General features: G+C 36.1%; 1 protein-coding gene across 1 annotated transcript in view; it reads left to right on the top strand.

Moving 5' to 3' along the window:
• Nucleotides 1-11,035, top strand: part of LOC145247885 (TATA-binding protein-associated factor 172-like) — a 179,301-nt gene extending 168,266 nt beyond the window's left edge. Inside the window, exon 3 of the mRNA XM_080109496.1 lies at nt 10,809-11,035. Within this exon, the coding sequence (XP_079965622.1) occupies nt 10,809-10,943 (135 nt within the window). The 3' untranslated portion in view covers nt 10,944-11,035. The remainder of the gene's footprint in view (nt 1-10,808) is intronic.
• Nucleotides 11,036-13,669: the final 2,634 nt, after the last annotated feature.

Below are 13,669 nucleotides of genomic sequence, written 5' to 3'. Positions count from 1 at the left end.
ATTTGAAATATTGGAGTAATGTTCTTGCAGATAACTGGCACAAACTACTGAAAAGTTCCAACAACAGACAAGACGTGGTTTGTCCCCTAAACGTTTTCATCTTCCTTCTCAAAAGGCATTACATTGACAAGTCCTATGATTATGATTATGCCTGGAAAATGAAAATTTAATTATATCTCATCTGTTTTTTCCAAGTCAAAAATACAATGACAGAAAAAGCAGGACAATGCAGCTTTGGTGAACTTTTGGACTCACCATGCCATGAGCTCCATTACACCCGGTCCACTGGCTTGAGAAATATGGACAAATTTGATGATAAAACCCGAACAGCCTACCTGTGGTGTGCTGGTTTACGTAAGCAGGAAAATGTAACAATCATCTGTCTCCATCATGAACAGGTATTTGGTAATGCATTTGAATGCCATATAATCAAGTGCTGTGGCGTCTTGAAAACACACAAGCGTAAAGTTCAGGGAAGAAAACGAATCACTCTTGAGATGGCGTAATATTTAGAAGCCAAAGACTACACAGTTACGCTAGGGTTCATGCTTTGCCGACAATGTGACAAATCCTACCAATATCTCATCAATGAAAGTTCCTCTGAAACAAGCTCCTCAGGTGATGTAGTTCATTTTCAAAATGATTTTAATGAAGATGCTCCAGCTGATGAACCATTTGAAATGTACAAAACACCAAGAAAACAGCTCAACACTGGTCTAGAAATGGTTGGTGTCTCTCCAGTGAAGCTTCATAGTGTGGCCCAACATAGTCGTGTGAGCACTGCCAAACAGAAACTCAAGAAAGTGATGAACACATACAAATCCACCCTGGCAGAAACCTACGATGTTGAAGGGGATATGCTCGAGACATCTGATTCTGATTTTGAGAAAAATGATGTCCAGTGGAAGGCTGCAGAGTTGGATCGACTGCATGATTTGATGCGAGAAAAACTGAAAACAGCTACGTACCCTCAGAAGATCCAAATATTGACTCTGGTACCGGACAAGTGGTCACGTGAATTTGCTGCTCAACAATTTGGAGTGAGTGAGTACCTGATTCGGACGGCCCGGGATCTGAAAAAGGTTGGTGGTATTATAGCAACACCAGATCCAAAGAAAGGAAAATCTTTTCCTCAGGAAACTCTTGACCTGGTACTGAGTTTTTTATGAAGATGACGAATACAGTTGCCAGATGCCAGGTAAGTGTCAGACGGAATGTGCACAAACAAAAGCGTCTGGTTCTTTGTAACCTATCAGAAATGTTTGCTGCATTCAAAGAAAAATATCCAAATTTGAAAATTGGCTTCTCCAAGTTCTGCTCTCTTAGGCCAAAGTGGTGTGTCCTCGCTCATTCATCAGGGACCCATTCAGTTTGTGTGTGCAGCACCCATCAAAATGCAGTGTTGCTTGTTGATGCAATTGACTGGAAATGCACATACAAAGACTTGATTGAGAAATTATTTTGTGACACAGATAACAGGGTCTGTATTTTTTTTTTTTTTTTTTTTTTACATGGGTGTCCCCACTTATCAAGGCCCAGAGGCCATTCAAGGATAAGGGTTAATAGGTATACATTAGTCATTGTGATTTTAGCATAGTAACAGTGGGAATTTTGTAACTTGGATTACTTAGGGGGACGATTCAATTAGAACTTGTTCACATTGGATCTTTTCTTTTTTTTTTCATAGGTATCACCACATTATCAAGGCCAAGAGGCCACTCAAGGATAAGGGTTAAAGAGTGTACAGTAGAAATTGGACACTATAATAATCATTAGTAATGAAAATTTGTTAAATTTGATAACTTATATGGAACGGCTCATCAAGAACTTATTTACGTTAGACTTGAAGACAACCATATTGTAGTCAGCCGGAAAGCAGGAAAACGGAAGACAATTCCACAGGTGTGCAGTTCTAATAAAAAAGCTTTGTTCATGGAATCTACGTTTAGGTTTAGGCACAGATAAAGAGTGGGGGGAATTATTGATAGTGTTTACAGCTAGACGAGTGTATCTTGTGAAAGTTTTGCGAGGGGGGACCATAGATTGAAGCTCAGTCGAACACTTTCCATGAAAATAACGATACATCAGAGACAAACTCGCAACATCTCTTCTGTGAGATAGAGGTTGCAAGGAAGAGAAAAGGACATCTCCTACGAGGCTACGAAGTCTATTTTGAACTCTATCAAGGCAGGACAAGTCCTTTCTAGCAGCTCCTGCCCAGATGTGGCAACAGTATTCCATCCTTGGACGTACCTGGCTCTTATATAAATAGAGAATAGCATCAGCAGTGAGATATCTACTGGATCGATAGAAAGATCCCACCATTTTTCCAGCGGCCTTGGCAACAGATTTGATGTACGTGTTCCATTTAAGATCAGGAGTAATAGTCAAGCCCAGAAGCTTGTCAAAACTTGAGGCCTCCTGAAGACGAGAGCCATTCATTTCAATTGATGCCAGATGAGGATCAGAATGTTGATGATGTAAAGAGAGAAGCTTGGTTTTAGATGCATTTAAAGTAACCAGCCACTCCTTTCCCTATTGTACTACGTGCTCAAGATCAGAGGAGAGAGAATTGGAGAGAACTTGGTCGTTTACTATCTTAGATGTACTACCATAAATGGTAGTGTCGTCAGCATAAATGTCTACAAATGATGTAAGGATGTGATTTGGAAGATCATTAATGTAGATCAGGAAAAGAGTTGGGCCCAGGATGGACCCCTGAGGGACACCGGCATTAATACTGTGGGCTTCTGATTTTTGCCCCTCAACTACTACTCTTATGAACCTATCAGAAAGAAATGATTTAATAATTGAGAAGACATTTCCAGCTATACCATAGCTAGAGATCTTATGAAGTAAACCTTTATGCCATACCCTATCAAAGGCCTTAGATATGTCAAGAGCAATTGCCCTAGAAAGGTTGCCTCCGTCGAGAGATTTGCTAATCCTATGAGATATAACTGTAAGCACATCTGCTGTAGATCTAGCAGAACGGAAACCATATTGAGTGTCACTAAGGTTATTTTTGTTGAGATGGTTGATTACTTCTGTATTTAACACAGATTCCAGCAACTTACTCATGACGCACAGGAGACTTATTGGCCTGTACTGAGAGGGAGATGAGCGATCACCTGAATTCTTAAATACAGGGCATACTGATGAAATTTTCCAGGGAGATGGGAAACTATTCTCCTTAAGACAACGTTTAAATAGTTTTGTAAGTATGGGCGCTAGTTCAGGTTGAAGTTTTTTGAGTACTATAATTGGAATACCGTCCGGGCCAGTTGCTTTACTGGAATCAAGGTTTTTGATTAGCTTGGCAACATCACGTACAGATATACGTATATCACATAGTGTGTTTTCAGATACAGGAGGAAATATTGGGGGTTGGCGGCCTTGATCGCAAAAGGTAGAATTAGCTGCAAAGTTCTTGACAAAGAGTTTGGCTTTGTCTGATGCTGACGAGATTACCTCAGGTCCATTGATGATAGTTGGGATGGAGCACACGCTTCTGTTCAGAATTCTGTTTGCTATTTGCCAAAACTGGTGGGAACCAAGCCGCTGCTCAGCTACTTTGGACTTAACAGATTGAGCATACAACCACCTTGCGCTCTTTATTACTTTCTTACAATGGTTGCTGGCAGTCCTGAAAGCGGCTTTAGTTTCCATACATCTATTACGTTGGAAACAGTGGAAAAAGTGATTTCTGTGCGCAATGGCAGCAGCACATTCTGGAGAGAACCATGGCTGGCTGTTAGGTTTTTGCTGAAACTTTTTAGAGGGTATGAAACGATCAATACCTACAATTAACCATTCCGTCAGGTTTAATACTATAGAGGACACATCTTTTTTAAATATGGAATGCAGAGGTAGATCAGTTATAAATGTACGGAAGCTATCCCAGTCAGCCTTAGTGTATCGATATACTGTACGATGGAGAGGTACGTCTGGGGACTTATTACATTTCATTTTTATCTTAATTGATACAAAAGAGTGGTCGGAAGATCCAAGAGGCAACAGAACAGAAACTGAACATAGTTCAGGGCAAGTTGTGAGAAAAAGGTCTAATAGGCTCGCATACTGGCCGTCATTGTCGGGCACACGGGTGGGTTCCTGAACAATCTGAGTGAGGTCATAGGCAATGGAGAAATCATGACAGAACCTCCCCTCATCATCGGTCTTGTTTGAGTGGGTCAACCATTCGACGTTGTGAACATTGAAGTCTCCACATACGTGAATGTTAGCTGAAGGATAAGCAGATAGGACTTGGTCAATTTTCTCAGATATGCTTTTAAAGATAGTAACTCCACTGTTGTGGGGGCGATAGAGAGTAAATAAAAATGCCGTAGTGTGAGCTGAAGCAACCCGGAAGCACATATAGGGTAAGTTAGGATCTTCCCTGGAGACGTCCCTACCACATGGAAAGCCATCTTTAATATAGGCACATATTCCATGCCCATGGCGATCTTGGGGGTCAGATTTAGAAGTCAAGTTAGAGTATCCTTTAATTGCAAACTCTTCTAGGGAAATAGCCTGTCCAATGCCAGTTTCACTTAAAAATAAAAGGTCTGGTTTAGTCTCCTGTAATTGGGTTTATGATGCATCGTTGCGAATCATGTCCTGGGAGTGCAGCTCTGGAACAATTCCTGGACGATGAATTATCACACCTGGATATGGAATCCGAATTCCACTACTGCCAATGGCAGACAACTGATCGAGCTGCCCTGTTGACACTTACAACAACATATGGGGATTACAAGGAGCTTCTTGTGGAGAAGATTAATGAAATGACTCAACACTCATACCTCACCAAAGCCCAAGCACGTTATGTGAAGGCAAAAAAAGAAAATTTGGGAAAAACTGAGGTCATGGTATTGGGGGATTTCGCTGAAAACTATCCGTTTCTCATTCAGGTTGAGATACAAAGTTTTCATTGGAGCAAAGAGTACTGCACACTTCACCCTCTTGTAATATACTACAAAGACGAAGTGGAAGTTCTACAGCATCACTCGCTATGTTTTATCTCTGACGATAATACACACGACACTTGCTTTGTTCACAAAATACAGAGCATGGTGACAGATTTCATTAAACAACATCTCACTGGTATCAACAAAATCTATGTTTCAGATGGTTGTGGTGGCCAATATAAGAACTTTAAAAACTTTCTTAATCTGTGCTTCCACAAAGATGATTACGGTATCGACGCTGAGTGGATATTTTTTGCAACCAGCCATGGGAAATCCCCTTGTGATGGTATTGGTGGTGCCGTTAAATGGCATGCAGCAAAGCGAAGCTTGCAGAGACCCTTGAACAACCAGATTCTAACTTACAAACAATACTGGAAGTGTGCCAAGCCGAAATGAAGTCCATTGTGTTCTTTGGAATCGACAAGGAAGACATGATTGAAGTGAGGGATAGAATGGAGAAGAGGTTTATGGATGCGAAAACAGTACCCGGGACGAGAAGTAGTCATCATTTTGTTCCACAATCAGGATGCAAGATCGGACACAAACTTTGTAGTGAGGACAATTCATTTGTTGACATTCACGACTTTAAAATCCCCACTCATGTTGACATTGGGGATGTTGCTCCTTTGACGTACATAACATGTGTGTACAACTCGTTCTGGTGGGTTGGATTGGTGCAGAAAGTAAACGTCAATGAAGGTGATTTTGATGTTCAGTTCATGCACCCCCATGGTCCACGTAAAACTTTCAACTGGCCTTGCAGTGCTGACCTGTGTCCTGTTCCTTTCAAAAACATCATTTGTAGCATCCACGTACCTAAAACAAACTCAAGCGGAAGGAGCTTTACTATTTCTGACGAGGATTACGATAAAACCGTGACAGCATATGTTGCCTTACATGCATAAGATGTTGTGTTGTGTTGATAGTTTTTTACCTTAATGGACTATTGTTCCAAAAAATCCAAACCATGTACCCACCCATCATAGGTACCGTTTCTTAATATCCGTACCCACCACATTGATTACCAGAAAAATGGACTTTTGTTCTTTCTTCACTAGTTCACAATTAAACCTAAAAAATGGGTTAATCGCAGGGGGCCATGAGAATTTTTAGGGGTTTATAAATGCCACAAGCACATTGTATCCTCACCACATGCAGTTTATTATTTGGGATTGCCCACTGTGATTGGTCAATTTTTGAGGTTGGATTGTGAGCTATCTGGTTACTTGGCTTTACCGACTACTTGCATCAAACAAAAAAAAAACAAACAAAATAGTTTCAGCCAACTTAAAGAAACACCAGAAAGCAGCAATACCACTTCTTAAATGAACAGGAAGACAAAATAAAATTCAGGATTTCCCGTTTGTGGTGAAGACTCCTTGTACACTGCTTTCTAGAAGTGAGGCCCGTAAAACTGCCCATCTTTGAGGTTCAATTGTGAGCTAACAAGGAAAGAACCAAACACCTTTTTCGGAGGAATTTAAGTTCAGACTATCAAGAATGTCTAGAAACAAAAAAAATTCAATTTCCAATAGTGCCACATGTTTTTTTGGGTCGCCTTAGACCAATACCCAAATCTCAGCTTAAAAGTTCAATAACTCAGAAACAATCCATTTTTAGAGGTTTTAAGCATGATTTTTGGATTTCTCATGTGGAAAACCTTGTTTCTGCAAATTTTCAAGGTTCTACATAGTCTAGAAATCGATTTATGCCCCAAAACGTAATTTCATAATTTTGTGAATTTGCGCCTCTACGCGATATATGTAAAATACCAAAATTGCTACATTTCCGGAACCGCTTGGAGTTAAAAGCTCAAATTTTCAGAATTCCCTAGTTTTTACGATACCAACATATGGTGAAAGTTTGGAAAAAATCTGAGAGGTAAGGGTGTCAAAGATGTTTTTTCTGGATGATTTGAGATGGAATTACCCCCTCTTAAGTTCTGAGATATTATGTTGAACAAAGATGGCGGCGTAGTTCAGATCAGTAACAAAGATGGCGGCGAAGAATTAAATGCGGTCCTTGACGTAGCAAATGACGAACTGATTGAATCCAAAATTCGACAATTTTTATAATTTTGCAATGTTTTGATTGGTTGTTTAGCACAGCCGTTAGTTATAAAAATGATTGGCGAATCCATTCATCTCATACCCCCCATCACAAGTCCAAAACATTTTACACACACCCTTTTTTTTTTTTGATATAATCGAAAAATCCTTTCGGATTCAATTTTGGTTTCACTTGAGAAAAGGAAAGAAAAATAAATAAATAAAAATAAATGAACAAAGAAAAATAAACCAATAAAATAATTTTTTTTTTTTTTCTTCTGGTTTTATAGGAATTTGTCTTTATTCTCATCGGTCAAAAAGAATTAATATATTGGTATAATGTGTGCAAAAAGAAGCCATTGTTTTTTATTTTTTTTTCTGGATACATATGAAAATAAACACTTTTTCAATATATATAAACATACAAATAGGATACTTTTCAAATAAAACATATGCACAAAAATTCACAAATATGTATTTTTGTTTTAACAAATGTTTGCTAAAAAAAAAAAGATACAAAAAGAACTATTTGACAAAATAGGAAGTTTACAAAAGGGTTTTAACAAGTGGCTTTTTTTCTTTTTTTTTTTGTAACAAAAACTGGAAACATTATGTTAGGTATTGATTGGTTAGTAAGGTAGAAATGGTCGCAGTTTAACGTCGTGCCTGGGACAATTTACAATTTTTTTTTTTTTTTTTTTTGTGTGTGTGATTTTAACTGTTCATGCTTCTCCTTTTCGGTTTCTGAAAAGAGATTTATTCATAATTAGATTCCAAAAAGTTCGGTTATAAAATGTCTTAATTTTATTCTTTTTATAGGTTTAGTGAAAATGTCGGCTATATTATTCTCAGACATCACATAAGTAAGAGTAATAGATTTTTTTTTCTTATTTCATCCCTTATAAAATGACATCTGATATCAATATGCTTCGACCTTTGAAGAATCATAGAATTATTTGATAAGCTACTGCTCTGATTATCACAATGAATTACTATAAGTTTTTTTAGAAAATAAACCATAATTAAACCGGAAAAATCATCAATAAAGTTCAAAACGTACCTTAGATTGTTTCTCCCCATTTGGCTGATCGGACCTGCACAAGTGAGAGAATTTTTGTAGCTTTTTTGTCTGGTGTTCGGCTTATATCTTTTGTCATTTTCCTCTGTGCACACACATCACAATTTGGGAGATCGTCTGAAGGTATTATTTTCATGCCTTCGACTACATTTGGTAATTTTTTAATATCAGCTGTATTGCAGTGTCCTAGAATTTTATGCCAGGTTTCCAAGTCGTGACAGGCAGTTTTTGAGGGAACCATACTTTTTAAATAATATAGTCGGGCATTTTCTTTAATGTCAAATGCAGTTCCATTGGGGTATGTCAATTTTGATGTATTTTAGCCAAATTGTATATTCGCGCCTTGTTTAATTGCAGCCTGCACGGAAAATTTCTTGCTTAAATGTAGGTATGAACAGAGCATTCTTTAGAATACAGTTACAGATTTCGCCTTTATTATTTTTTAGATATATTTTAGCATCACCTCTTTTCAATATCATTTATTTGACTACCGTCAGCAAGTTCGACAAAATGACTTTGAGGATTAAAGTTTGAATCAAAATTAATAAAATCAGATTCCTTGGTGATAACATGCGCTGTAGCACCACAGTCTACGAGGAGATTTTTACCGTTTGTGGTATTGTCAAAGTTACATGTGAATAGAAATGTATGTTCTTCTTCAAAGTTCTCAATGTTTTTTACGGAGTCCATTTTAGAGCGTTTATATCGACATTGGAAACTTTTGTGGTTGGGTCGCCCACAATTATAGCAGATAATTTTATTCTTTTTCTTGGGAAAATTACTTTTGGAGAATACGTTGCGGTGAGTTGCGTAATTTGGTGGTGTCTGCTTTCGAGAAGCATTTTTGAACTTCATAATATTGCTGGAGTTATTATTGTCCACGAGCATACGATTAGTCTCTTCATAACTGCGCAATGCCACTTTAAATTCACTGAAATTTATGGGGTTGTCTTTCTGAGTTATAACGGTTGTAAATGGTTTAAAATCGGCTGGAAGTCCCTTGAGGGTCATTGATATCAACAAGCTATCACTTATTATTTCACCTGAGAGTTTTAAGGCATTGGCGGTTGTTTCTGCCCTTATGACGTAGTCGGTAATCGTTTCATCCTCGTTTCATTTAAAAGAGGTTAATTCTGTATATAGGGATATTATTTTTGGCATCCCTTTTGATAAATAATGTTCTTGTAATATGTTCAATGCTTTCCTCCCATCATCCAATGCGTCTCTTATAATCAGAGACAGACTTCTATCGTCTAAACATTGAATCAGTTCTGCAGAAACAGACGCGTTTTTTTCGAGAAATTCGGGGTCGTTTGGATTCTCTGTTGTAGATTGTATGACTTTGTGTAGTTTTCGAATCCTTAGATATCCCAGAAATTTTACCTACCACAATTTGAATTTAAATTCCGATCCGTCAAAGAAAAGATGATGACTGGGCGCATAACCTGTTAAGTTTTGAGACATTGTGTTGAACAAAGATGGCGGCATAGTTCAGATCAGTAACCAAGATTGCGACCAAGAATCAAATGCGGTCCGTCGCGTAGTTAACCTTTTAAGTTGAGATATTATGTTGAACAAAGATGGCGGCGTAGTTCAGATCAGTAACAAAGATGGCGGTGAAGAATTAAATGCGGTCCTTGACGTAGCAAATGGCGAACTGATTGAATCCAAAATTCGACAAATTTTATAATAATTTTGCAACGTTTTGATTGGTTGTTTAGCACAGCCGTTGGTTATAAAAATGATTGGCGAATCCATTCGTCTCATACCCCCCATCACAAGTCAAAAACATTTTACAAAGGTCAACTCTTTCAACTTTGACCTCTTGCCAGTGAAATTTTCACCTCAAAACTGATTAAAAACCTTGCTGCATGTCTGAATACCCTTGATGTAAAATTTCAAATGTTTAGACCCAAAATTGGCTGAATAGTTTGCAAGAGACCACAAAGTTCAAATCTTTTGAACTTTGACCCCTTGGTAGACAGATTTTCGGCCAAAAACTGATTAAAAAGCTTGCCCTATGTCTGAATACACTTTATGTAAAATTTCAAATGTTTAGACCAAAAATTGGCTGAGAGGTTAAATTTACAAAAAATTGATTCCAATGTTAACCCCTTATCATTTATTGTTTTGAGCTCAAATCAAATTAAAAGTTTGATCCATGTCCAAGGAACCTACATCCAAAATTTCAAGTGTTTAGACCTAAAATTGGCTGGAGGAGTTTGGTATAGTTTTCAAAGATCAAATTGTTGAACTTTAACCCCTTGACAGCCAAATTTCTGGCCGAAAACCGATTAAAAAGATTTTCCCAAATCTCAATACCCCTTATGTCAAATCTCGAGTCTGTAGACTGAAAATTGACTGAGTAATTTGGTAGAGAAATATACACACACACAGACAATTTCACTTCTCTATATATACACAGAGAGATGGAGAGAGACTCAGAATGTCAGACACTTACTTTATAGTGTACACAGGAAAAGATTTGTTCAAATGTGCTACAGAAAATATGTTATGGCAAGTAGCAAGTCTATTGAAAAAGAATACAATTGAAATAAAAATCTAAATAAAATAAAATGCATAATTGATTTTTTTTTCACCCAAGCAAAGTTAGTAAATATTAATATTAATGTAAACTATGACAAAAGAATAAAGTAGACAATAGATTTTGTTTTCTTATCAGATTTTTCATTTATTATTTTTTGTCTTCAGATTCATAAATATCTTCGCAGTTTAAACTGGGAGACACGTATTGCAGCTGGTCAAGCTGTTGAGGCAATTGCTAGAAATGTCCCTGAGTGGAATCCTAATGGAATTCCAAAAGAAGGTGAGTGCAACATCTACTGATTTACTGAAATGTACATCTATAATATAAATCTCACCTGTCTGTTTAAATGTATGTATGCATGTTTGTATGTCTGCCTAAAACTTTCAACAGAGGCAACAGATTTTCATGAAATCAGACGACAAATATCGAAAAATTGGCTAAAAACATTAATTTCTTCACCCTTAACTTGGCATTTTTCTACAAGGAGGGTTTTTTTTTTTTTTTTTTTTTTTTGCCGATATTTTCGAAAGTTATTTCCTCTATTTGATTGACTAGCCTTAATTTAAACTTTCGCTACTTCCGGTTTGGCAATGGACGCAATGGCAAAGACGTCATGTTTTTTTTGTTTTTTGTTTTTTTCATTCTTTTCCTCCTTCGCAGTACAGGTTCAAGTCTGCCTGCCTACTACCACTTTTTTTTTTTTTTTTTTTTTTTTTTTTTTTGCTCAACACACACCTCCAAACACCTGGGCAGTGCCAGCTAGCCAAGCTAGTTTTTAATAAATGGGAAATTTCTCTTCCATTTTCATACATTAAATAATGCATTAAAAAAGCAATGATGGGGTAGGTATTATATTGTTGGTCTTTCGGGGCCAGGCTTGACGTCCCTAGATATTCTTATCCATAAAAGCAACAGCCTACCAAGTATGCTGAAAACTAACAAAAAATATTTTTCGTATCACTGTGATGATTACAAAAATTAGTAGGTTATGTCTATAAATAGGGGTGATAAGAACTGTCCGATCGGATGGAACCAACCAATTAGAAACTGGAATAACTTCCTCAAATATATTGAATCTCTTGAGAATTCCTGCATTTAACTTTTCCTCCTCACACGTTTATTCAGCTCGAAAAACATAGTGTTTACCGATGTATTGGAAAATTAAAAATGGCGTCCGACTCTCTCTTACACGGTAAGTTTGGGAAAAGGAGTAAAAATAAAAAAATTAAACAAAATACTGTTAAAAACCCACGGTGTCAAAGAGAGAATCGGGCGCCATTTTTAATTTTCCAATGCATTGGTAAACACTGTATGTTTTTCGAGATGAATAAACATGTTACATTAAATAAAAACACTAAAAGAATATCCAGTTAGGTAGAAAAGTAGCTTATCTTGCCTTTGATAACATTTATTTGTTATATATTTGTTTTTTGACAACTTTTTCAAATCTATGTGTACAGTAATACAACCCCCATTTTTTAAACGAAAAAATAAAATTTGTTTTTAATTTTAACAGGGATAATAATTTTTTTATTATTAACATGGAAATGGAATTTATAAATTTATTTTAAATCATTGATATTTATTAAATTTACGGGAAATGAGGCCATTTTTGATTGGTATTAACATGAAACGATAGAGTTTATAAATTTATTTTAAAGTGTTTGGTTTTTAAAATTTTTTTTTTGATGAATTATTTTTTCGCTGAATTTGTTTTTTCTATTAAAATTGACTTATTTCACGCATTCGTAGTTTTTAACAAAAAATTAGTAAACCAGACCGAAATTAGAAGTTCCGTTCCATTTTTGTGACAGCCGAAAAACATAGCGTGCTTATCCATATTTACCATAAAGTTGATACAATTAGCGAAAATATTAAAAAAAGAAGTAAAATGAGTACTTGAAAATATAATTATCAAAAACATAACAAAAAAAATTAGGAACAGCGTGAAACAAATCGCAGATTCGATTGATATTCACACATTTTTGCAATTTTTTTAAACACCCACAAAATTTAACCTTTTTGGTCATTTATAGAAAATTGGAAAAAAAGATTAAAAGTGTGTTTTAATAAATATTTTATAAATCAGTTAATTTATTTTAATAAATGTACAAAATTGACTAATATATATATATATATATATATATATATATATATGAATTTAGGAAAACTCGTCTCGGGAAAATTCGTCCCCTTTCGCTAGGTAGGAAAACTGGTCCCTTATTGAATAAATATCGATTGAAAACACATTTTATGATCGTTCTTGAAGGAGATATTGTTTTTTAAAATAAACTATAGCCCCCCCCTAATATTTTAAAAAAAATATTTTTACTTGTTTAATGTTTTTTTTTTTTTTTTAAAATGAAATCGATTTTATAAGTGTCCGTTTTCTACCTAACTGGCTAAGTTCTTAGTGGTTTAACTTATTTTAAAGCGTTTATTATGTTCATACAAAGTTAATTACAAATTTTGGGTTTGTATTACTGTACACATAGATTCGAAAAAGTTGTCAAAAAACAAATATATTACAAATAAATGTTATCAAAGGCAAGATAAGTTACTTTTCTACCAAACTGGATATATTTTTTGTGTTTTTATTCAATGTAACGTATTTATTCAGCTCGAAAAACATGCAGTGTTTACCGATGTATTGGAACATTCAAAATGGCGGCAAGCCGTGGTGAAGGCAACCTTTCTAGGAGAAGCAAATCTCTGATTTAAAAAACCATAAAGCGGGAGACCAGTACCCGCATTAAGCTGGTCTGCAGTTTAATTTGTTGCTGGCTATCTTGCTCTTGCTTGTTGCTGGATCTCAACATTTTGAACGGAGAGAGAGACTTAGCTGTCGTACAAAGCTAAGACTGTAACAGCATCTTTGTATAGATACTTTCTCAGACATTTGGGCTCATGGATTTTAAATGTCTGAGGGAGTGACACTCGTCTGACAAGACGTTGCAATCATCATATGTATGTATATATGTATGTATATATATGTCTATATATATATGTAGCATATATGACATGT

This window comes from Euprymna scolopes, chromosome 26 (assembly GCF_053919585.1).
Source record: "Euprymna scolopes isolate OS-2025 chromosome 26, ASM5391958v1, whole genome shotgun sequence".
NCBI lineage: Eukaryota > Metazoa > Mollusca > Cephalopoda > Sepiida > Sepiolidae > Euprymna > Euprymna scolopes.
This window is presented reverse-complemented; position numbering and strand designations above follow the sequence as displayed.